This window comes from Hetaerina americana, unplaced genomic scaffold, assembly GCF_022747635.1.
Source record: "Hetaerina americana unplaced genomic scaffold, ioHetAmer1.1.p SCAF_7, whole genome shotgun sequence".
NCBI classification, from domain to species: domain Eukaryota; kingdom Metazoa; phylum Arthropoda; class Insecta; order Odonata; family Calopterygidae; genus Hetaerina; species Hetaerina americana.
In genome coordinates, this window is record NW_027287316.1 from 50,862,687 (window position 1) to 50,886,516 (window position 23,830).

Genomic DNA, 23,830 nt, shown 5'->3' on the forward strand with positions numbered 1-23,830 from the left:
TCAACAAAGATCGTCAAAAGGCAGTGGGGTAGTTTGAGATCAGACCGATGCTACGATCATATGGAAAATTTTATTTAAGCTAAATTAATATTTTAGAGGAACTTAGTGAGCAGACAATCGAGCTATTCTGCTGATAGATTCCATGACTATGAACGTGAAAACTTAGGTATGGCAAATTTTTTAGAATGAGCGTAGAATTATTTTTGGAATATTCTCATAGTGACTTTCATACATTACACTGCTGGCCACCGCAGACACATTTGCTAAGGGGTGCTAAGTGTCCAACCATTCTGGCTACACGCTCTTATCATGAAATTCGAACAACACACTTCCAGCATATACGTACAATATTTATTATCAAGTATATGTAATTGTTGCATTTGTCATTTTTTCCAAATTAGATACTTGTTTTTTGCGTTCCACAGAATAAGCTGCTTTTATTCGACCGGTTTTGTTACATTGTACTCTTCAATGTTTTTCTCGCGGATTGTGCGAGGGAATGAATATTACCCAAGGTCAAACAGCCATATATTAAGGCAGCGAGCAAGAAACTTTAAATGGTTAATGCAAAAAAGCCTAACTCCTTTAATAGAAAATCTTATCATAGAATTTCAACGAGAAAATATTAACTTACATTTATTTTATTTATTTATTTATTCAGAATAAGTCCGAAAACAGCACATTTTGGCCTTTACATCGAACTATTAACAACGATAACAATGGACACATTTACAAACACCCAAGCCCTAGATGGAGGAAAACTCACCCAGGCGGGAATCGAACCCGCGACCCTTGGAATGGCAGACGAGGACGTTACCCCGCCACCACCGGGGTCGACATGACTTGATAAGCCTCAAATAGTTGTTAATGGAAACTTTAAAACGTCCTTATAATTATTTTTTGGAATGCCGTAGTTGAGCGTTATTAAATAGCTGCCAGCGGTTGGATAATACTTGCGTATGTGAACATTTTTTAGAGCTTTATTTAAAAATTATCACTGACTTGTCTTTGTGAAACACATAATAATTACCATATATTTACGCAGCCTTCCGCCACGTCCTATTGCATTCTACAACTGAAAACCAAACCAATTCAAATCAAATTAAGGAGTTATATCATCTGACCAGTTTGATCAATTTGAGACTCACTATCAGTTGCGAGTAAAGAATTATTAAATTGCCGCTTCATACGTTCGATTTTATCACGCTAGTGACACCTTCTGGGAATAGATAAAAACAAATAGCAAAAAAGCAACGAAATAGTCCTGCACGAGATGGTTCACTCGTTCTTTCCAGTGATTCGGTCATTAAGAGTTCATTCAATAACGACACATCCCGACAGTATTATAAGAATGGCTATTTCCATGCTATTTAAATGTATTAGGTTTAGTCGTAGAAGTATTTTTCAGGGTAAGTCATGCATTCTCTAATGCCAAAATTTTCCTTTTGATCCATCGAACACTGCGGTAAAACACAGTTTTAAGCAATAATATTGTGGTAATTGAGTAATAATGTGTAGTTTTCTCTTTTGTTTTTGGCGCGCATCGTTACACCATGGTAGTTTCCCAGATTTTCTAAATGAAACGTTTTGAGTGAATTATTTTGAGAGGAAATATACAAGACTTGTAAATCCAGCATTTAAGGTAGTCATTACTGTGAAGGAAAGTTTTGCGCCACCATGTCAAGTGATAGTGAGTGTGAGCTCATGAAAATACTGGACAATCATATTGAGAATCTTCAAACAGAGGAAGCGGTGGCAGCTTTGAAAAATGAGAAATTCCGTGAAGTTGTGGCGAGCAAAAGTTGGGAACTCATATCTGCTATTTCCAAACATTTAAATGGAGATGTGACTAAGAGGTCTCCCGAACTCGTTCAATGTTGTAGTGAATTACTAATGTTCGTTGCACAAAATACCAATCCAGAAGAAACAGTTTTAGAGTTCATTGATCAAGCAACTTGCCCAAACAATGACACTTTATTCATTGCTTTACTTGAGCCTTTAATAACAGTCCACATGAGGCTGAGTCGTAGGCGTTGCGATTCTTTAAAGTGGCTGTTGAATGCATTTCTCAGTCATCTGCGAAGTCTTGATGCGCCTCAGATGTCTGGTTTAGAAGGATCAGATGAACGTAAATTATTAGATTTGGATCCAGCTGCTGTACGCATAAATGTGATATACTCTTCTCTAATCAAGTGCCTTGACCCATTAATTGATGAGATAAGTCATGGGTCCACAGAAGACCCCGCCTCTTTCAGGGAAATGTCCACTGTTCTTCAAGTTTTTCTGTTACGTCTCTTTGGAAGTAAACTTTCATTGCTTGACCTAAGCAATGATGGCAAATGCCTAAGTGAGGCTCGGTCGAATGTGGAGAAATTAATGCACTTATATGCTCGCATTTCTGGTAATATTATGCATAATTTGGATCTAGTTGATGAACTCTCTTTGAAACCTGCCGAGAAAGAAAAATGTTCCGCAGAAACGGAGGATGACGATGAATGTGATGCATTTACTCCAAGTAAAATTCCGGAAGTTTGTTATGCTGTGTTTTATTACGTTGTCATTGCGGAGACAGTTGACATTGACAAAATCCCATGTGTTTACAGCCATTTGTATGTCTTTCAATGCGGTGTGTATCTTTCCACTGTACTGTTCAACCCCAAGGAGGATGCACATATGCTTAAAGGTTTAGCTCTTGCCAAATCGGTGGTTGAAATGCAAGGTGATTCATCTGTACCTTCTGAAGTATTAGATTCGCGTATACATAGTGCATTTCAAAAGTCTGTTATAAACGCTATGATTTATAGTTCATCGCGTGAGTGTCGAACGATTGGGGTCAAAGTTTTAGAATTGTACATCAGAAAGTTTGATGAGAAAGGAAAATATTTAGTCTTGATGAGCATGTTATCATCAGCTGGCCATTCAGGTTTAGCAGGATTTCTTCTCGTCCAACTTAAGAATATTGTCAATACTTTCACCCTAAATGGAACTGGAGATCAGAATTCTCTAAAGCCAAGTGCCTATTTTAGTGGACAGAAGCTTCTAGCACTTCTGTTTTCAAAGGGAGGGTGCACATTGGAGCATGGGGCTGAAACAGACATTCTTGAGGCATCTGATCAGGTTTTATCAGCACTTAATCTTCTTCGTTTCCTTGCAATCAGAGACAACATGAACTGTTTAGGTTTTTGGGAGCATGTGCCTGCTATTCGTAGTAAATTTTTAATTCCACTGAGGGAAGGTATTGACTTCTCCCGTGCTCACTACCAAGTCAAACGTAAAGACCTAGAAGAACAGAAGAGGTCAGGAAGAAAGCGTATTGGTGGTGAGCCTGATATCAATGTGAAAATAGGTGGAATGGACCTGCCAAATCTTCCAATTGACAGAAAAATTATGGTAGTTGAGTCAGCTCTGAACACCTTTGATCTAATTGAAAGTCTGATGGGAAGGCTTAATGAATGTCTGGAGCTTGGTTTAGGGAAAAAGTGATTTGTTTGTATATTTAGTGTGCAGTTTTTAATGTGTTCAATAATCTGACGTATAGAATCTTCATCATTACCCTGCTCTGTTGTAAACTTATATTTATGTGCAAGCTAATAATAAATGATTTCACTGTAAATTATTTTCGTTTTTTATTGTCTTTTGTTATGGGAATAAGTTCAGCTTTTCAAACTGCTTGAAAGAATTTTCTCTCAAGACTTGATCTCTCATAATGGAATTAATTGATTGCATATTGAAAAAGTTAATAATATACATATGGGTGTCTGTATTGACTAGTACGTGAATTTTGGGCATCAATTTAACTCTTACAAAAATGTGTAGAAGTAAATCGTGTTTTTTGATATTTATTAGGATAAATGTTGTAGGTTTGAAGCCAAATGTTTAGGCGTAGCATTATTTAGAAAATTGGTGTTATATTGTATGAGTTAGGCAAAATATTCCAGTAGCCTATATTTGTGCATAGGGACAAATGAAGTTCTCATATTATTTTATGGTCATGAACATGCTTTAATGGTATTACATGGCTGAGAATTTTCACTCAAACCCATTGTTTTCAAGAAATTTGATTAAGTAAAAACATATAAATTATTAAATGGAACTCTTAAATGAGTCTTCAAATATATAAGAAACAGGTAATTACCATATTGCACAGTACCAAGTGTAGAATGAAGAAAGCAGTAGCTCTTATCCAGGCTTTATCCTACCTGTTGACTGCAGCGATTACTTTTAATGGTAAATTGTATTGAGTAGTTAGAATTCATGACATAATAATGTCTCAACCAGTTAAAAGTTGATAAATTCTAAGATTATTTTTCCCTAAAAGTAACAGTACATGTGTGTTTTTCTTTGTCTCCAGTGTCAAATGTGACAAAACCTATCAGTTTGATACATTTTTGAATTGTATATGGATGGCATCTACTAAAGGCATGTCTTATTTTAAAATAATTACAGGAAAAACTCAAGAAAGGCTGAGGAGGGCCATTGTCTCAAGTTCAAATAGTGACTCGGAAAATGAACGTAATGAGAAAGACCATAGTAGCAAGGTAGATGCCACAGATGTGAAAAAGAAAATTTTGGAAGCATCACTGCCTTATGTATGTGTCCATGGCTGGACCAAAGCTGCAATAAGTGCTGGTGAGATAATCATTCCTAATGTGTGCTACTAAGAATTGATATATGAATGTCATATCAGCAATTTCACTGTCTTAAAAGTTAATTGTTAAAATATTTTAGAATTGTTTAAAATCCAATTCATAGTATTAAGCTAAGGATAGGTGGCATCAATGAACGATGGTCATGAATTAAAAAGCTAAGGCCCACTTAACATAATTAGTTACTGGTGATCCAGGATTAGCTAATGTTCATGTCATTGCAACCTGATAAATAAAACTGGTAAATGTCATTTTGGGTTAAAACAAGAACAGAAACAAATTCCTGACAATTGTCGAAGTGTTCAAAGTTAACATCGATTTACGTCTGCAGTGGAAGAAGTTTCTCTACGGCATCTAAGGTTCTGACAGGAGGGATATTTTATTATTCTTTTGCCATCAAGAGATGACAATAATAATACCCACTAGAAATGGCAGTCAAGATGAATTATTTAATTTAGAGAATTGAGTTGACTTATTGCCACCTGTTCCTGTATCTTCCTCTCACCTAGTTATCCTAGTAGGTGGTGTTCTTTCTGATAATGGTTTCACCTCTTTCACTGACCAGCCTTCCCTATTCATTTGCTCAGGATATAGGTTTGGGAGTGGAGGTGTTTTTTCCATTATTGCCATGTGTATTTGATAATTTCTCCTTCTTTTACTATTGATAATGCAATAAATACTGCAGTTCATATGCCACTACAAAATTACTTGTCACCAGTGCAATTAAATTTGATTTTTGGTGTCTGGTTTAACTATCATACTCATGATAGAAAGTATGCAGCAAGAAAGTTTTTATCCCAAATTAAAAAATATTACATAGTAATTAATCATTGAATTAGTAATAACAAAATGTATGTTCTTATTCCTCTTTCATAACAGCTATGTTTTATTTTTTAATGCAATATTTTAAGTCTATTCTTTCTATTACCTTAGATTTTTATTAGGCCAAGTATTGAGGACTCTAATGAACTCAAAATAATGAATATGCTCCTTGTAAGGAAATGTTATATAAATATACTGTTACTTGGGATAGTCAAATGAAAACCGAACACCTGCCATAACACACAGTCTGTGCAAAAGGTGGCAACACTGTTTTTATGTATCAATACTGCTATTGGTGTGGTAGGAGAACTGTATAGTGACAACTTGCAGAAGCATGCACTCGTTGGCTTGTATCCTTGTAGATGTGTGGACTGGTGTAGTATGTTCTTCCGTTGGGTTTTCATTCGAAATGCCCCCCAAGTTAAAAGTTAGGTAACCTTATTCTGTCCAATAAATTAGCACAATAGTGCCATCTATGATAGTTGTATAGTTTAATGATGAAGATGATATTATTAATGGTTTCTGGCGTAACTTTATGGAACCGATTCATTATAAATAAATGAAAGGACTAACTTTGTAGTTCCACACAAAAACGATTTATTCACACGACCCGGGTTTCGAAGTAAAACTTCATCATCAGGTGAGCTCTCTACATTTGCAGCCCTTATTATATATACAGCCAGGGCGGGGGTGGGGTGGAGATAATCAGGAAGGTTTGGGAGGGGTAAAGTCAGGATGGGTTTGCGTGCCGGAGGGGAGGGCAGTTTGCCGTCACCTCCGCAAAGTTGAAGGAATGTGGAGCGGGAGGGAGAAGTCTACATTGTAGAGCTCTCGTGAGTCAGGGGATTAAAGAGGGTTAGATGAAGGGGAGGGGGATGTGTCATCGGCCTCCGTGAGGATTGGGACTTTAAGGAGGGGAGAGTGGGAGGCATACAGAAATTCGTTAACAATATTTTCATTTAAACAAACACTATTTAAAATTTCTAACTGTTATAAGGCGTCTAATCTATAGCCTTTGCTTTCAACATGTAAAATTTCGAAATCAAAATCACTTTTATGGTTATTATCAACCAAATGCTTTGCGAATTGAGAGTTCATCTTTTTATTTCTTGCACATGCTTGATGCTCCTTCACTCGTTCTTGGAATTTCCTCCCTGTCTGTCCGATGTATATTGCTCCGCAATCGCACTTTAGCTTATATACTCCACTCTTTTCCTTAGATGGGATTCTGTCCTTTGTGTGGGAGAGCAGGCTCCTGAGGCTTGATTTGTTTTAATGGGCTATCTTTATTCTACATTTCGGAAGTTTCTTACATAATTTTTGTGAAAATTCGTCTAAATAAAGGATTCTGCGCCACTTGGCTGCGGGGTCCTGTGGCGGTTCGGCACTGTAAATATCTTTCAATGCCATTTTATTCAGTTTTTTGCGGTATAGTTTCTCTACTAGCTCCTCATCGTAGCCGTTGTTTCTTGCAATCAATTTAATCGTGGTAAGTTCTTTTTTGACGTTGTTTTGCGACATTGGGACGTTCACCAACTGGTGTATCATTGAATGGGAGGCGGAGAGTTTTTGCGAGAAGCAATGTCTTGACTTGAAATGGATAACTTGATCTGTGTATGAGTTTTTCCGAAAGATAGAGAAATCAAGCCGGTTGTTTTTTTTGAAATTTTTAAATCAAGAAAATTCAGTGTATTATTTTCTTCTACTTCATAGGTGAATTTTAGGTTTTCGTTCTAAGAATTTAAATGTGTAAGAAATAGCTGAAGTTGCCTTTTGGAGCCTCTCCACACACAAAACACATCGTCTACATATCGATACCACCACAACACATTATTTGTTAGTTCGTTACACGAGGAGAACAAGTTCTTTTCAAAATGGTTCTTATAAATGTCGGCCAGAATCGGTGATAGAGGGCAACCCATAGCTAGGCCATTGGGCTGTTTGAAATACTTTCCGTTAAATTTAAAGTAATTTTGCAAAGCACATGTCTGTAGCAGTTGGATTAGTTCACAGATAACTGGGTAAGCCACAGAATTCTGGATAAGTTTGGTTTCTGCAATGTCTATAGCTTCTTTAGGCGGCACACTGGTGATACACACTCTCACACACACTCTCAATTCGCAAAGCATTTGATTGATAGTAACCATAAAAGTGATTTTGATTTCGAAATTTTACATGTTGAAAGCAAAGGCTATAGATTAGACGCCTTATAACAGTTAGAAATTTTAAATAGTGTTTGTTTAAATGAAAATATTGTTAACGAATTTCTGTATGCCTCCCACTCTCCCCTCCTTAAAGTCCCAATCCTCACGGTGGCCGATGACACATCCCCCTCCCCTTCATCTAACCCTCTTTAATCCCCTGACTCACGAGAGCTCTACAATGTAGACTTCTCCCTCCCGCTCCACATTCCTTCAACTTTGCGGAGGTGACGGCAAACTGCCCTCCCCTCCGGCACGCAAACCCATCCTGACTTTACCCCTCCCAAACCTTCCTGATTATCTCCACCCCACCCCCGCCCTGGCTGTATATATAAGAAGGGCTGCAAATGTAGAGAGCTCACCTGATGATGAAGATGATATTGGTAAAATTTGTTGTCTCAGGCGTAACTTTATGGAATTTGCATAACATATTGAAATGAAATGAAATAATTGACTTTGTAATTCCACACACTTTATTTAAAAAAGTATATTGGGCAAACAGGACGGAAATTTAAAGAAAGAATTAAAGAACACCAAACATGTGTAAAAAATAAGAACATAATATCCCTCTTTGCAAAGCATCTCTCAAAAGTGCCCACAAAAGTGACTTTGTGACAAAAATATTCATTTTGAAGAAAATGGTCAAAGGCTCGATGCTTTGGAGCAGTAAGAAATTTTGAAATATGTCCTTTGGAAGGATGAACTTGCCAGCAAAATTTTGTATCCCTCCCACCCCCCACTTCTACACCTACCCCTCTTCTAAGTTAAAAGATGTAATTCTCTTTTCTTCCCAGCTACATTGTAACCTTTTCACCCCTCGAATCTCTCTCTCTGACCAACCCCCCTCCCTCGATCAGAAGGTATATATAGCCCGCGTGCTTCTATGAGGACCACCTGATGATGACATTCAACGTCGAAACCTGGGTCGTGTTTTTAAAATAAAGTGTGTGGAATTACAAAGTCAATTATTTCATTTCAATGTGATATTGGTAGATTTTTTAAAAAGACTTCAAACTGGTGGGTGGCATAGTTTTGGATGCTTGGATATAGTTGAAGGAGATGAGGAGCTCCGTATGGAAATGAAAGAAAGGTGGAACTCAAACTTGTCCGGTAAAGATATTTGTTTTACAGTTTTGTGACTTCTGAAGCAACTAAAGAGTTGAGAGAATGTATAAAACTAACCACAGACACTAATTGATGAAGCAAATTCATTTTCTCAAGAAAAGGAACTTAAAATTTAAGAAGAGGGACAGGCTTGTCATTGTCATTTTACTCGATATCATTATCGTAATTTTCTAAAAGCTTGATATTATGATTTTTGAAATGGCTTTCAAAAATGCTGTGACTGCTCATTTTTGTAGCATATTCCTTGGTTTCACCATTGTTATCGGGGCCCAATTGTCGATTTGGACAATTTTAGATCTCAGCACCACCATTCCCCTGATGTTTTGGCTGTGGAACATTCAGTTTTGGTTCATATGCATAAATTTTGCCATTTTGGTGCCATCTTTAGTTGTTACTGACACCATTGTATGGAGTGTAATATTCCTGATCTAGACTAATTGTGGGAATGTGCCAACCATCTGAAATGTTAATCCATATTATGGAAGTATCAGTTATATAGTGATGAGTTATCAAGTCTCTAGTCATTCTGGAAGCAATGCTCCATGTATTGAGTTTCTTCATGGTGTTGGATCCACACTTGCTCCACTAAAGACTGGTATCAGCATTGCATCTTTGTACCCCTTCCTTTCTTTTTGTGTTCATGCCTTATGGAAAGAACAACTCCCTCTTTGAAATGTTTATTTTTGTGTAGTAACATGTAATAGTGCACCAAGTGATTTGGGATTAAAGAAACTCAAACTATTTATTGATACTACATTAAAATATTTATTGCAAAACCTAATAAATGAAACAGTTTCTGGCATGACTTGGTGGAAAATCTTCATATTGAAAATAAACAACTTGGCTTTTCCACGTAGAAATTTCCACTCAGAAAGTTCTGTGTGGAAAAGCCAAGTTGTTTATTTTCAATTTCAGTGCAAAACCCAAGTTTTGTTGCTTTTCTTACATTCAGGTGAGGTTACAGATATAACAATAAATATGTTGTGGGATTATTATTTTGTTGCATGCATTTATTTTGAGTTACTATAGTCATGAGGTGGGTCGCGGTAGTCCAGGGGGTGGAGCGTTGGACTACTGACCGGAAGGCCTGGGTCCGATTCCCGGGCAAGCCTCTCTGGGCACCTGCAGCTCCACCCAAGCTATGTGATTTTTTGGGTACCAGATCTTCCTGAAAAACCAAAACGGGCCCAGGGAAAGAAACTGGCCCCCCTACCCTGATGTGTGAATTTCTCATGCCGTCACGTTTAGTACTGGGTGATCTCTACCATCACCTACCAAACCAACCTTCGGGTTGATTACTGTGTTTATGGTTATAGTCATGAAGTAGTTTCAGAAGGTCATGTCCGAAATCTCTTCATATGTCTACTAATTCAGGCATGAATTAATAGTTTTTGCAACAATAATGTTGGTATAACCACATGGATCAGTATGTTAATTTAACACCAACTAGGACGAAGGTGACTGAAACATTTTGCCAATAAAACATGCCAATTTTATTGCATTTAATAGTGCTATAAGACTTCCATGACTTGTTATTTAATTGTTCCATGTATATCTGTTTTTTTGTTTTGGATCAATCATGCTGAAAAGTGTATTTTGACTTGATATCTCTAGGATATTCCTTATTTCTCTCCTTTCAATTATGTCTTGAAATATATTCAGCAAAAAATACGAGATCCCACCTGGAAGATAAATTGACTGCTGTTGTTATCATGGAAGTCTTTCAACGAAATTTCTCTGGCCACACTTATGTTGGATATAATTGCCTACTCTCTTTTTGTTAAATTGTTTAAATACCATATGTATCCACAGAGACCTTGCCAAAATTTTAAATGGAGGACTAAGCAGTCACTTGGTTGGTAGTATGACATGTGTAAAAACCCCAGTGAAATATGAGCTGCAGAAGTATAGGGTGATAATTATAAATGGGTGCAATTAAATTTTTTCAAAGTCTACTAGGGAAAATGAGGTATTCTCGGAATAAATTCCATTAATAATACTACAGGAGAGTCAATTGTGCTTTTGAACTGCTCTTAATTATTTATTCTATACCACCTTTGAAATGTGTATATGCATGTCGTGTGTTAGGGGGAAGGATGATGTAATTTTTGTGTGCAGAAACGATGACTGCCAGAGAGTAAAAGAGTTTTACAAATATATCAGAATTAATTCAAGTTTAAACATTTTTACTCACAGGAGCAGAGAGTATTGGTTATCCTGGTGTGGCACATGGATTATTTCCTGCAGGTGGAGTAGAATTGGTGAATTTCTTCTATACATCCTGCAACCATGACTTAGCAGAGAGGTTGAAGCAGGAAGTAGAAGAAGCTCGAGAAGACCTCTCAAAGTAGAGTTCCCTATTGATTAATCTTGGAGTTGTGTCATGCTAACTGTGGGAGATGCAATTGGAGTATCATTAGCAGCTGATTAGCTGGGTACACTGATTAAATAGTAGCAAATCAGCGCTATTAATTTCTCAATTCTTCTAATCTGTATTTTAATCACCTGAACATCAATTCAGTCATCCTTTATTTTTTCTTCATGGGATGACATTTTCTTTCAAGCTGTTTTTTGGACTCTCACAGATTCCATGCTGATTTCACTGATAAGTTAACAAAATTCCTTGGCTTTTTTTTAATAAACATTTATGTGAAAGAATGGTTTTGTTGTAGGTTTAATTGATTTTCATTAATATCTCATTTTTGTGTGAAATTACATCCAAAACACAGAATCAGTGAGATAGTTGTGGGATAAGAATTTAAAAAAAAATTGAGGTTCTCGAGAAATAGGAAAGCTAAGATAAACGTTTAAATTGGGGGACATCAAGTAGATTGAATAGAACGGGTCACCTATTTAGGAAGTGTTTTAGAGAGTGAGTAAAGTGATAAGGACATAAAAACAATAATTACATAAGATAAGCTTATACCAAGAGAATGGAGTTGATAACTGGCACCTTAAGTAAAGATTGAAAGAAAAGAACAGTAAAATATTGAGTTAAGTTTTTTGTGGCTCTGAATAAATCACTTGTTCAGTTCACCAAACTTCCAGGAAAAACCCATGAAAGTCTCTCTCCGTCATTAGTGGATATGCTGATCAGCTTATACAGCTACCTACAGAATTTTTAGATGTTGTAATCATCTTAGGAAGTTAAATAGATTTAGCTATGCTTTGCACTCTCCCTAATATTATATAACTTTTAAGAATTAAAGTATTGTGTGGGCAATACAATGCTGATGTATTATATTTTTTATGAAATTTTTACCGCTTACAAAACTTTTACCAGAAGAGGTAACACCCACTAGTTTTTCTTTTGGTTTTCGATGAACTTGAGAATTTATCCGTCATTTTTTAAAACTCTAAATCATCTTTCAAATTGATAATTTGACCAATCTAACCTCAATAATTCAAAAACAGTTGATTGGTTACTTTTGGGTACACTATAGAATGAGGACCTATGAAAATTGACTTCAATATGTTTTAGTTTTAATGTTTTTCCTCGTTTCAATTGTTTATTAGTTGTGTATTTGATTGTTATATTTAACAATATTATCATTTTATACGATGAAATTTAATATTATATATATTTTTAGGACATAATCGCATGTGTTCCTGCGGGGAAACATCTGATAGTGACGGGGAATTGGAATAGGTAGGCAAAGTATGAGGTGGGAGACTACGGTTTAGGTACAAGGAATGACCGTGGGCAGAAAGTAATTTAGTTCTGCAGGAGACCGGGGTTAGTCATCACCAACACTTGGTTTAGACACCACAAAAGGCACAGGTATACATAAAAATTTCCAGGCAACTCAGGAAGGTATCAGATAGATTATATTCTGGTTAGGCACAGGTTTAGGAACAGTGTGATAAATTCCCACAGCTTCTCGGGAGCAGATGCGGACTCTGACCACGATTTAGTTATTATGAAATGTAGCGTCCATTTCAAAAAGATAAGGCAGGGGCGGCGAGTTAGAAAATGGAATGTAGAAGCATTAAATGGTTTGACAAGAAAGGAGTATCAGCAGGCTGTAGAAAAAATTATGGATGCTGGTAAAGAGCTGAGTACTATCGAAGAAAAATGGGAAGACACGAGAGCAACTGTTAATTGGAAAAGGACATCTACATCTACATAATACCCCGCAAGCCGCCGCAAGGGCGTGTGGCAGGGGGTGTTAGGTTACCAACCGTAAAAAGGAAAAATACCACATGCAAAAAAACAACACGGAAAATTACACCCACAGCAGCGCACACACTCATGCAAAAATCCCTTCATCCAATACTCATGCAAACACATATACCGCAAAACAACTAAAAAACTGCACCCCATGATGCAGCACGAAAGCCATCCTACAACACGGAAGCCAGGACAAAACAAGCAAGAAATTGAAACACCTCATGAAAATGCACCACGAAACACTCTACTCCCAAAGAGTCTGTAAAAGGCAAGGAATGCGACCCAACGTTGCAGGTAGCAGGAATTTCCCCCCGCGGAGAGGGACAAGGGATTGAAAGGGAAACTTAAAAACAGATGAACAGAACACGAATGAGGTCATTCGGAAAGAATGGGTATAATAACAAAACACATAAGGTTAGTGGAAGAGCATGCATTTAAATACAACTAATTATTTTTTAGACGCTGAGGGTGGCAAGTGGAATTTTTGCTGTCTATAACCCTGCAGTTGCTATCCCGTATTGTACGTGGGAAGGAGTCCTTGAGTCGGCTAGTTCTGGCATCTATTTCCCGAATTATATAGGCATGATCCAAGCGACCAATGTATGTAGGAGTACGAATAATTTGCGAGACCTCGGTGCTGAAACATGCGGATCTAAATTTATTTAATAATTTCAATCTTGCATTGAATCGTCTCTCAGCCAATGATTCCCACCCCAAATCCATGAGCATTTCGGTGACGCTTTGCGTTTTATCGTAGGAATTTTTTACAAAACGGGCTGCCCGGCATTGAACCTTCTCAATTTCCCGAATGAGACCTTTTTCACTCAGATCCCACATGCTGCATGCGTATTCTAAATGAGGCCTTACAAGAGCGTGGTAACAACGTTCCTTGACCTTCGAGTCACTTTTGCCGACAATGCGTCTAATGAATCCCAATTTTTTATATGCTTGACCGCAGACTTTACGTATGTGAGTCCCCCAAGTTAAGTCTTTTGTGAATGTGACACCTAGGTATTTTACCGTATCTACTACTGCTAGGTCACCTCCAGCTAATTTGTAAGCAAATCCCGTTGATCTTTTAAAGAAATTTACCACTGAACATTTATTATAATTTAGAGTCAATCCCCAGTTAGAACACCATTTAGTAATGCAATCTAAATCCTTCTCTAGAATAAAACGATCCTCATCCCCAGATATCTCCCGATAGATCACCGTGTCATCCGCAAACATCCTAATTTTACTTTTCACTTCGCGGTTCAAATCGTTAACAAAAATCAAGAAAAGCAACGGCCCGATCACACTTCCCTGAGGTACCCTCGATGTGACTCGAACGCTGTCGGAACTAGCGCCATCAAGGACTACCCTCTGTTCCCGCTCTGAAAGAAAATCTTTAACCCAACTTATGGCGCCCTTGTTTATACCCGCGACCTTTAATTTATGAATGAGTTTACCATGTGGGACCTTATCAAATGCCTTTTGAAAATCTAAGAAGATGGCATCCACTTGCCTACCTCTCTCACCCGATAAAAGTAAATCATGTGTAAATAATCCTAATTGGGTCTCGCAGGAGCGGGTTTTCCTGAATCCGTGTTGATTGTGACTTAAAAAGTTAATATTGTCAAGGTGTCTCATTATTGAACTGACAATTATGTGCTCTAAGATTTTGCAACAGATAGAAGTGAGAGATATAGGTCTGTAATTACTGGGATCCTCCCTGTCACCACCTTTAAAAAAAGGCGTTATTTGCGCGGTTTTCCAAATCTTAGGTACTTTGCACTCTGTGAGGGATTTTTTAAATATAAGCTCAAGGTACGGGGCAATGTTTGGAGCTAAATGTTTTATCACCCTAGCTGTTATATTTTCGGGACCCGGGGATTTGTTGGGTTTAATCTCGTTAAGCAATTTTAGAATTCCTTGTTGGTCCACTGTTATTTTTTCCATGGGTGGAGTATGCATTGTTTCTTGGAGATATGTGGTGGCAACATCATTTGAGAAAATGCTTTGGAAGAATGAATTTAGGATGTTAGCTTTACCCTCACTGTCTGTATGAATTATATTGCTACAATCCCTTAAGCAAGCTACGGTTTGTTTACTCCCATTTACTTCCCTAACATATGACCAGAAAGCTTTGGGGTCAGTGTCCAAGTGCTCGCAAAGTACTTTGGGTTTAAAGTCCAGTAAAGCGCTACGTAAATGTGTTTTGGTTTCAATTTTAGAGGATCTATATGTGTCCCATAATTGTTTATTCTCAGGGGATGATGTGTTCACGCCTGCCCTCTTTACCCTAGAGTGTAGGATTCTCTGCTTTCAAAGGGCTTTTCTAACGTCTTTATTGTACCACCTGGGGTCGCGATTTGCTTTAACGTATTTTATAGGTATGAAATCTACGATTCCTTTTTGCATGATATTGACAAATTCTGTCCAAGTTTCTTCCACGTTGACATGACTTAAGCGGGTTTTGAACTCGGGTAGTGAAGAGTTTAATTGATTGGCAAAAGATTCAAAGTCTGCTTTATGGTAATTATAAATTTTTCTTTTGGGTTTAACAATCATTTTTATTTCTATGTCCAAGTGGACATTAATTGCTTTATGGTCACTCAAGCCCTCATCAGTTGATACACTAATAATACGTTCAGGCGTGTTTGTAAGAAATAGATCCAATATGTTCTTTCCACGGGTGGGCATGCGTACTGCTTGATGGAGGGAGTTTCTTTGAACCAATTTTATCATGGAATTGCAAGATTCGCGATCGCGGGTCCCAGATTTAACGATATTGTTGTCCCAATCTATACCAGGGAGGTTAAAGTCGCCACCAATTATGTTTATGCTGTTATTATATTTACGTGTAAAATTGTAAATTTGATCGTTGAGGGTGTGAAGTGTTTTCAAATTGGAGTCTGGAGGTCTGTAGAAAGAGCATAAATTTATGTTATGTAGGACAAGGAAACCATGGATCATGGATGAGATGATTACAAAGCTGGGTGGGAGAAGAAAAGGAAAGAATGTAAACACAGAGTTAGGCAAAATGAAGTAAAAAAAAGTCAAATAATAAATTGAAACAGGCAGCAAATAGAGCAAAAGAAGCATGGTGGAAGATGCCGTGTGAGGATATGGAAAGTTTGCTAAGGAAGGGTGAAATTGGTGCGCTCTACAGCAACATTAAATCACTATCGGGAAGTAAGAAGTGAAGATCTGTGCTAACAGTTGGAGATAAGTCGGGTGAGATAATAGTTGACACACAAAAGATCCAAGAAAGATGGAAGGAATATGTAGAAAAACTGTATGGTAAAGAACTTAGGCCAACAAGGTTAGACATAGAAAAGGAACATGAGGTAGAGGAAGATAGCTTAGGTCCAGGCATACTCGACGATGAGATAGAAAGGGCATTAAGGGAGATGAAAATAAATAAGGCCATGGGGGTAGATAACATTCCTGTGGAACTATTAAAAGGTTTAGGAACATGTGGGAGGAAGAGGCTATGTGGACTGATTCGTAGTATCTATGAGGAAGGAATCTGGCCAGAAGACTTTGTGAGATCAGTTTTAGTTCCTATGCCAAAACAGGTAAATGCTACATCATGTGAGGACTAGAGGACAATAAGTTTGATATCCCATGCAGCTAAAGTTGCTCTCAGGATCATCAACAAAAGGATAGAGAGTAGGGCAAATGATTACTTAGGGGATGGTCAGTTTGGGTTCAGGAAGGGAAGATGCACGCGTGATGCCATTGCAGTAATGAGATCACTAATCGAGAGGAATATAGAATACAATCAGGATGTATTTGCCTGTTTCATAGATTTTGAAAAAGCGTTAGATAGAGTGAATTGGGAAAAACTCATCACTGTTATTGTTCAGCATATATGTGGAGGAAATGATTAAAGAGGCATGGGAAGAACTGGAGGTAGGAATGGAAGTCGGAGGGTAATTCGTAAATCAGTTAGGTTTGCTGATGACCAAGCTTTAGTTTGTCAGTCAACCAATGGGTTGCAAGCATTGTTGAGTAAATTGGAAATTTGATGCGGCAGATATGGGATGAGAATCAATATTAATAAAATAAAGGTTATGCGATTTGCCAGAAAGAAAAAGGTTTAGGTAAACATTAAAATAGAAGAGCAAAAGTAAAGCAGGTAGAACAGTTTACATATATCGCAGGTGTTTTGGACCAACACGGTCAAAGTAGTAGGGACGTAAGGAGAAGAATAGCGCTAGGCAAAGAGGCTTTCACAAGAAGGAGGGAGTTGATGGCAGGGATGTTGAGTAAGGATGTTAAGAAAAGACTCGTAAAAACATTGATATGGAGCGTAGCTGTGTACGGTGTGGAAACGTAGTCATTGAAGCAGGAGGATTGACATAGATTGGAGGCTTTTGAAATGTGGGTGTGGAGAAGAATTGAGAAGGTGAAATGGACAGAAAGGAATACAAATGAGGAAGTACTTGGTATGTTGGGCAAGGAGAGGGGTTATTAGAGAGAAATCCCAAGGAGGCAGGAAAAATGGGTGAAGGGCATATTGATCGGCAGGGAGATGCTGAAAACTGTAATGTAGGGGAGAAAATTGTAATATAGCCAAGCGAGGAAAGGGCAGGAACAGGATAGGGGTGTTGGACTGGATTAAGGGAAGAAGTACTCAGAGATGAAGAGGGACCTGAAGTAGAATAGGTGGCTGGATTGTGTTTTGTTTTGTTAGGAGTCCCAAAATATTTCTTTGGTAGTTGTGTCCATCCAAAACCTACCTTAACCAGTAGATTACCTTATAATAATAAATAATGTATTTTTTGCATGGTGTATTTCCCAGTGATAGCTTTAACCACAGTTGGTAAAGGCTAGATTCTTTTCTATTTGATACTAGTGTACCTTTTGTGGGAATGCATTCCTATCTGATTTGAGATTATCTTAAAGGAATTATGTGTGTGAAATAAGGGTTTTTAGAGAACTCAGTAGGCTCTTACTTGTACCTTCATCAGGGTGTACGCAAGTTTCCCAATTATTTTTTACGAATTCGATGGTTTCAGGCTCTTCCTTGTGAGAATTCATGATCACTGAATAATTAAACTTGGTAATTTTTCACAAAGTTTTGTGAAAAAATACCAAGTTTAATTATTCAATAATTATATATCACTCTTATTACTTAAAGGGCAAACTCATAAATTTCACCAACTGCATATTCTTATGTTATAAAGGAAGTCATTTTCAAAATTTCTGCATGTGATTTATGAATTGTTGCTCATTATACACTTTCTTTTTGATTAGAAGGAAGAAGCCATCAAAGTTTTCCCGTGATGCTGTAGAGATTCGTCTCAGGATGATTATCCCATACATAAAACATTGGCCTCAGGCTATAGCCATCATGACATTGCCACAAAATGTTCCAGTATCCCTTGCCAATCTTCTTACTCTAGTCGATGACATCTGCCATTATGCTGGTGATAATGCTGTTGATGTAAGTGACATATTGGGGAGTAGAGATCTTAAGTTTGAGTGGTGGTGGGTAAAATGTTCATTGACTGAGAAAGAGTAGCTCTCCCACCATTAATTTCACTGAGCAGGTGCATGCCTTCATTTACTGGAATGGAAATATGCAGCATCAGGACCATAGACTTAATATGAGAAGCAATCATGCCTTGTTTTGCAGAATTTCGTCAACCCAATGCAATATTGCTGAAAAACAAAATTATTTTTCAGCTAAAACTTATTATATATGTAAAACATATTATTTTATTTGTTAAAGCATATTAGGTTATCAATAATATGGGTACTCAATCATGGTATGAAGAACATTGCACTCACTTTCATGCAAAACATGTTTAGTGAATTCAGGTATACACTCTTGCCGACATTTGGTCTTCTCTTGTTTGTATCTCCCTCAGGTCAGTCAGATTCAATAACATTCATTGAACGTAAAGTTGCTGCATTAGTCCTTCTCTTGTGACACAGCCGTAGGTTTAATAATAGTAAAACATCGTTTTTGGAGTGAGATTGAGACTAGTTAGCCACTTTTTCCACCTAACCCTTATTTGATCAATAATATGGATTTTTGAAGTTGAGAAACAATGAGTAATAAAGGGAAGGTGTATGCAGTTGATGAAACAGAAAATCCTTTAAAATGTATGTTGAAAAGGATAAGTTTGGATATTAACCTGAAGGTGTTACTTCAAAAACAGACAGCATCAGCAATTGCCATTGCATATAAATTGCAGTTCATTACTTCAAGTTAAGAACATCATTTTGAACAAAGAAAAAAAAAGAAGTTTGGTTGCATTTGCCATGGCTACTTCTGTGAGAAAATACACATAAAAAAATTCTTATTTTATGGATTGATTTGAAATTATTAACTGATATACCTCTTGCATAGTCAGTCATTTGCGACAAAGCTTTTCACTGGGAGACATTTATTGCAAAATGAAGTTATTTATATGTTGTCTTTGAAAATAATAATTACGGCAAATATCATTTCGAAATTACATTCTTAGCCTTGAAACTGGGATTTTTAGTTTCTGTTTATTTCAATTTGTGGTAAATGGTGCGCATCCATATCTCCTGTATGTTGAAATTTTTTCATTTGATGGAAATTTGCATGGTGAAAATTGTACGGAATACATCTGTTGCTCCCAACAAGTTACGACTGCACCTGGCTCTCTCGGGACAGAAATTGTAACTTTTATAATAGAAAAAAGAGAAATGATTTTATTACATGATTTTTCCTATAGATGAAAGCATTATTAGATATCTAGCATGAATGTTACATTACTTGGTTTGCTCCCTTTATATTGAAGCTGTGCCTGCCCCCCTTCCCAAAGAGATGTGGGGCCATTGGTTATAAGTTCTGGAGTCCTAAAGAGTTACTTCCAATCCATGCCACAAAGGCTGGCTTGCACCATATACTTTGAAGTCATTTGAATCAGTGGATTAAAATGAGAGGAGGAAAAAGACTATGCTTCCAAGTGCGTACATGGATATTTAGATTGATTTGTTCATCATAAAAATAAATAGTTCATAAAAAAGTATCAGTCTTTAATAATCAGATAACCTTTAATGAATTTTCTGTTCTACCAAGTGAAGAATAGAAGTGAAGAACTACTCCTTTATGATTTAACATATCTTTTGGTGCATTGTCGAAACAAATTAACCTTTTAGATTGAAATTTCACTTCTTATTCTATATGTAGTCTTCCAAAGTATTTCTCTGCAAAAACTTGGTCGGTTTAACTTATTTTCTGTTTCTTTGAGCTACAGAAAATTGTTTTTAACATCTGTAAATGTATCACCGACAAAAATTGAGTGCATATATTGGATTATTTTAGAAATTGAGTGCTATCATGCTACCACCATAATCTTTACTACTTTTCATTTTTTATGATGAATCCATGATTTTATTTTTAGAAGATTACCTAACGCTTTCTTCGTTCATGATTTTATATAACTTTCTAGCTCCTCGCTAGTTTTGTAACTATGCTGGAACTTGTTATGGCTGATAAGACAAATTGATATCTTAAATTGTTTTACCATAGATAACAGAGATTGTGAATTTCAATCTGAATTGCAGTTTAGTTGGTACACCAAGAGGATAGCGCTGGCAGGTGTGTACAAAGCAACAGAATTGAGTTTAATACAAGACTCATCAGAGGACTATGAAGCAACATGGAACTTTCTTGACAGAAGGATTGAAGATGTGACACAATTACAAAGCTACCTCAAAAAGTCAGGGGACTTTGGATCAATGGCACAGGAGACTGCAATGGCTACTTTTATTACGGTAACTAATTATTTTTTGCAGTTAATTTGATAATTATGCCTTAATTGGCAATTGAATTTATGTTTTAATGTTGTGTCTTGCTCTAAGGAGAATGAAAATGTGCTCCCGGAAGAAGTCAAAACTTCACTCGCAGAATGTTTCAACTATCTAATAATTAAAAAATAATGAATTCTTTTATTATGAAGCCACTTCAGTGATCAAAATATGAAGGGATGCAATTTCCTTTCTAAGTATGCTATTTCAATAAGTCATTCAAAATTGTAGAGAAAAAATAGCCAGTCTCAAATCAGGTGAATAACATAGATGAGGATAAAGCTCACCTGATACTAAGTCCTGTGGTATTGAAATAAACCCAGAGAAAGTCCTGGCATTCAGAAACTCTTACCACTTGGGTTTAACTGTGACTATGGATCATCCAAATTCACTACTATAACCATACATTCCATATCCAAATCTTCTGTGCCCTTATGTGATTTGGTCTCATGAATGAGGTTGTTAAAATCCCCATTAGTTTTTTTTATAGTTTCCTGCATGGTTAGAAAATTTAATAATGGTTATAAATGCATATTTTCCATTCCAATTCATTAATAAAGAAAGTTTTCTGCTTAAAGTAAATAGTTCACAGTCAATTATATCACTTAGTTTGATTGAAGTTTATGGATTATTTACCATTCAGTAACCATCTAGCATTACATGATGTCCAAAGGTGAACCTCCAATTATGACACCCATTAATATAAGTATGGTTCTTAATTTTAAATACCTATCAATGGTATTGTTTTTTAACCTTAATTTAACTCTATGAAAAACTGCCATACCTATCTGATCAACCTGAATGTTGATTTTGATCAGTCAAGATAGAAATTGATATTGGGCACAGGGAATGCAAAAAATCACATATCCAGGGTAGAGAGATTTCTTTCAACCCACTAGCTGTGGGTTCTCACTAAGTTCTGCATTTCAGAATATTACATCACTATGACCAAGGTATTATATTTGATGCAAAATTACATGGATGAGCTAACTTCAATGGAGGCTGCATCAGAAATTGCCTACTCTTTGCAATGCAAACTCGGGTAAGGCAGAATTAAAAATAGTAGTGAATGCAGCATTTTGAAAATGCTATTTTTTAACTGAATAATTATAAATTTGAGGGTAGCAAATGATACTTAATTTGTTGGAGCTAAAATTTTGCATATTCCGTCATCATGCAATTGGATTTTAATGAAATACAACAAGTGGGTATTCTTAAATTTCACTGAAAAGCAAGGTGCGCACTGATCAATTTTCTATACAAATCTCTTAAAAAGTATGAAGAACTGTCATACCTTGGGTGTTTAGGCTATGTAATGTTTCCATTATAATCCTGAGAATCGACAGACACACTTGAAACCTTAATTTGGTGTTAACAGTAATGAATATCATGCTTCCATAGATATTGGCTGAAAGCTATTAAGTCTTTTTTATCAAACTTGACCAATCCATGTGAGCACCTACCATTATGACATTTGCTGGAAGCGTAAGATGCCCAGTCTAATCCTGCACGACACCCTACCCATACAAAAAATCTGTGCTGCATCCCTTGCAGATGTATGAGAGTGGGTGCTGAAGTTCCAGATATGGATTAATGTATTTCAAAATTTTGACACTCTTACTATCCACTTAGTTAAAATCACCAGAGTAATGCTTGGTTCTAGTACAATGGGCTTAATTCTGTTATTGAATACATAAATATGACAAGGTTTTCGTATAACAACAATTAACCACCAGTGCCCAGAGTTATCAAAGGAGCATGTTCCAATTATTGTTGAAGCTTATCTGCAAATGGTTCATTAGCCAGCCCCCTATTTTGACTAGTCAAAATAGAATAGTCCTATGAAAACGTGCAGAAACAATTAACACTGACTCTACTCCACTCAACCTACTGAGCTTACCTTGCGCAGTGGAAAAGACTGATTGGTTCGAGAAGACTCATTCGTGTAGACTGCAAAATGAATAGCCAGTATTCTATAGCCTTAGGATCAACCTTTTCCCACACTGATTGATTGAACACTGTTTATAGACTGGTAACCAAGTGTCAATGTGCTATCTGGATTGACCCGCAGTGGATGAAAAGTCATTCCAGGATGCCACATTGTTTGCCATCAACAAAATATAAAAATGCTATATATGAATTAATGGAGAAATTTATATGCTTGCATTAGGTTTTTTGCCATCTTTATTTTTTCATAGTATTCACATCTACAGCAACAATCCTCATCATTTTGTATCTTCACCCTTATGCCAGGACTGGATAAGTTAATCTGCAAATAAGTTTTAAGTCCTATTTCACCAGCTCTTCACTCTTCCCCAATCATTCCCCACTATTACCAATTCTTACTTATTGCATGTAGCCATCCACATTTGCTTCTAAGTTTGATATGAATATTATTCGCCATTAACTGGTCTAACACTTAGTATTTTACCTGGCTCAGCCATATCTTTTTATTGGCAGTGCTCAATCTAACCAACTGCAAAAATATTCTTTGTAATATCACAGATGAGTCAAAGGTCAATTCATAAAGGACTAGATTAGTAAAATTCTTCCATGTACTATGCATAGGCTGTGACCCTGTTCTCCACCCCATGTATTGCCAATTGTCACAATGAAATATATAATCTGTACTGTTAATGATTGATGTACCCCTTGAAAAAATATTCATGCACCCTGATTGACTGATGTCATTTAAGAGGTATTGGCAATTAGTATGTATAATAACTTGTAGGACAACATTAATTGGTCTTTAAATTTCAAGAATTTGAAATTTTTTAGTATACTCTCTTTCATATTAATTAATTAAGGTTCATTTTTCTTTTCAGGCCAGAAATATCTTGGGACTGAATAGGTGATAGGTAGTAAACAATAGTGAACGTGAATCAATGGCTGTGTGTAATCATTAGCTTTAAAAGCAAGTAAGAGATTGGTATATATAACTGCAACTATCGTCACACAGAGAAAATACTTGTATATGTATAAAAGCAAACAATTTTGTATTGCCTAATAAAACTTCATAAAATACATCTATGTTTTTACCTTGATGCATACCATTTTAATAAGAAAAAGTAATTCAAGTCTTT

General features: G+C 36.6%; 2 protein-coding genes across 3 annotated transcripts; both read left to right on the forward strand.

Moving 5' to 3' along the window:
* The first annotated feature begins 1,313 nt into the window (after window positions 1-1,313).
* Window positions 1,314-23,745, forward strand: Coq9 (ubiquinone biosynthesis protein COQ9, mitochondrial). Of its 2 annotated transcripts, none has more exons than XM_071595165.1 (6): window positions 1,314-1,409; window positions 4,447-4,629; window positions 10,991-11,141; window positions 18,213-18,402; window positions 20,505-20,714; window positions 23,573-23,745. In XM_071595165.1, exons 1-6 carry the CDS (start codon window positions 1,352-1,354, stop codon window positions 23,600-23,602), a joined length of 822 nt encoding a protein of 273 aa, XP_071451266.1. In that variant the 5' UTR covers window positions 1,314-1,351; the 3' UTR covers window positions 23,603-23,745. The 2 variants fall into 2 exon arrangements, with proteins under 2 accessions (XP_071451266.1, XP_071451267.1); XM_071595166.1 differs by having other exon boundaries at window positions 18,216-18,402.
* LOC139696396 (glomulin) lies at window positions 1,482-3,581 on the forward strand. Its single transcript, XM_071595143.1, has one exon. The coding sequence runs from the start codon at window positions 1,678-1,680 to the stop codon at window positions 3,481-3,483; it is 1,806 nt and encodes a 601-aa protein (XP_071451244.1). The 5' UTR covers window positions 1,482-1,677; the 3' UTR covers window positions 3,484-3,581.
* Window positions 23,746-23,830: the final 85 nt, after the last annotated feature.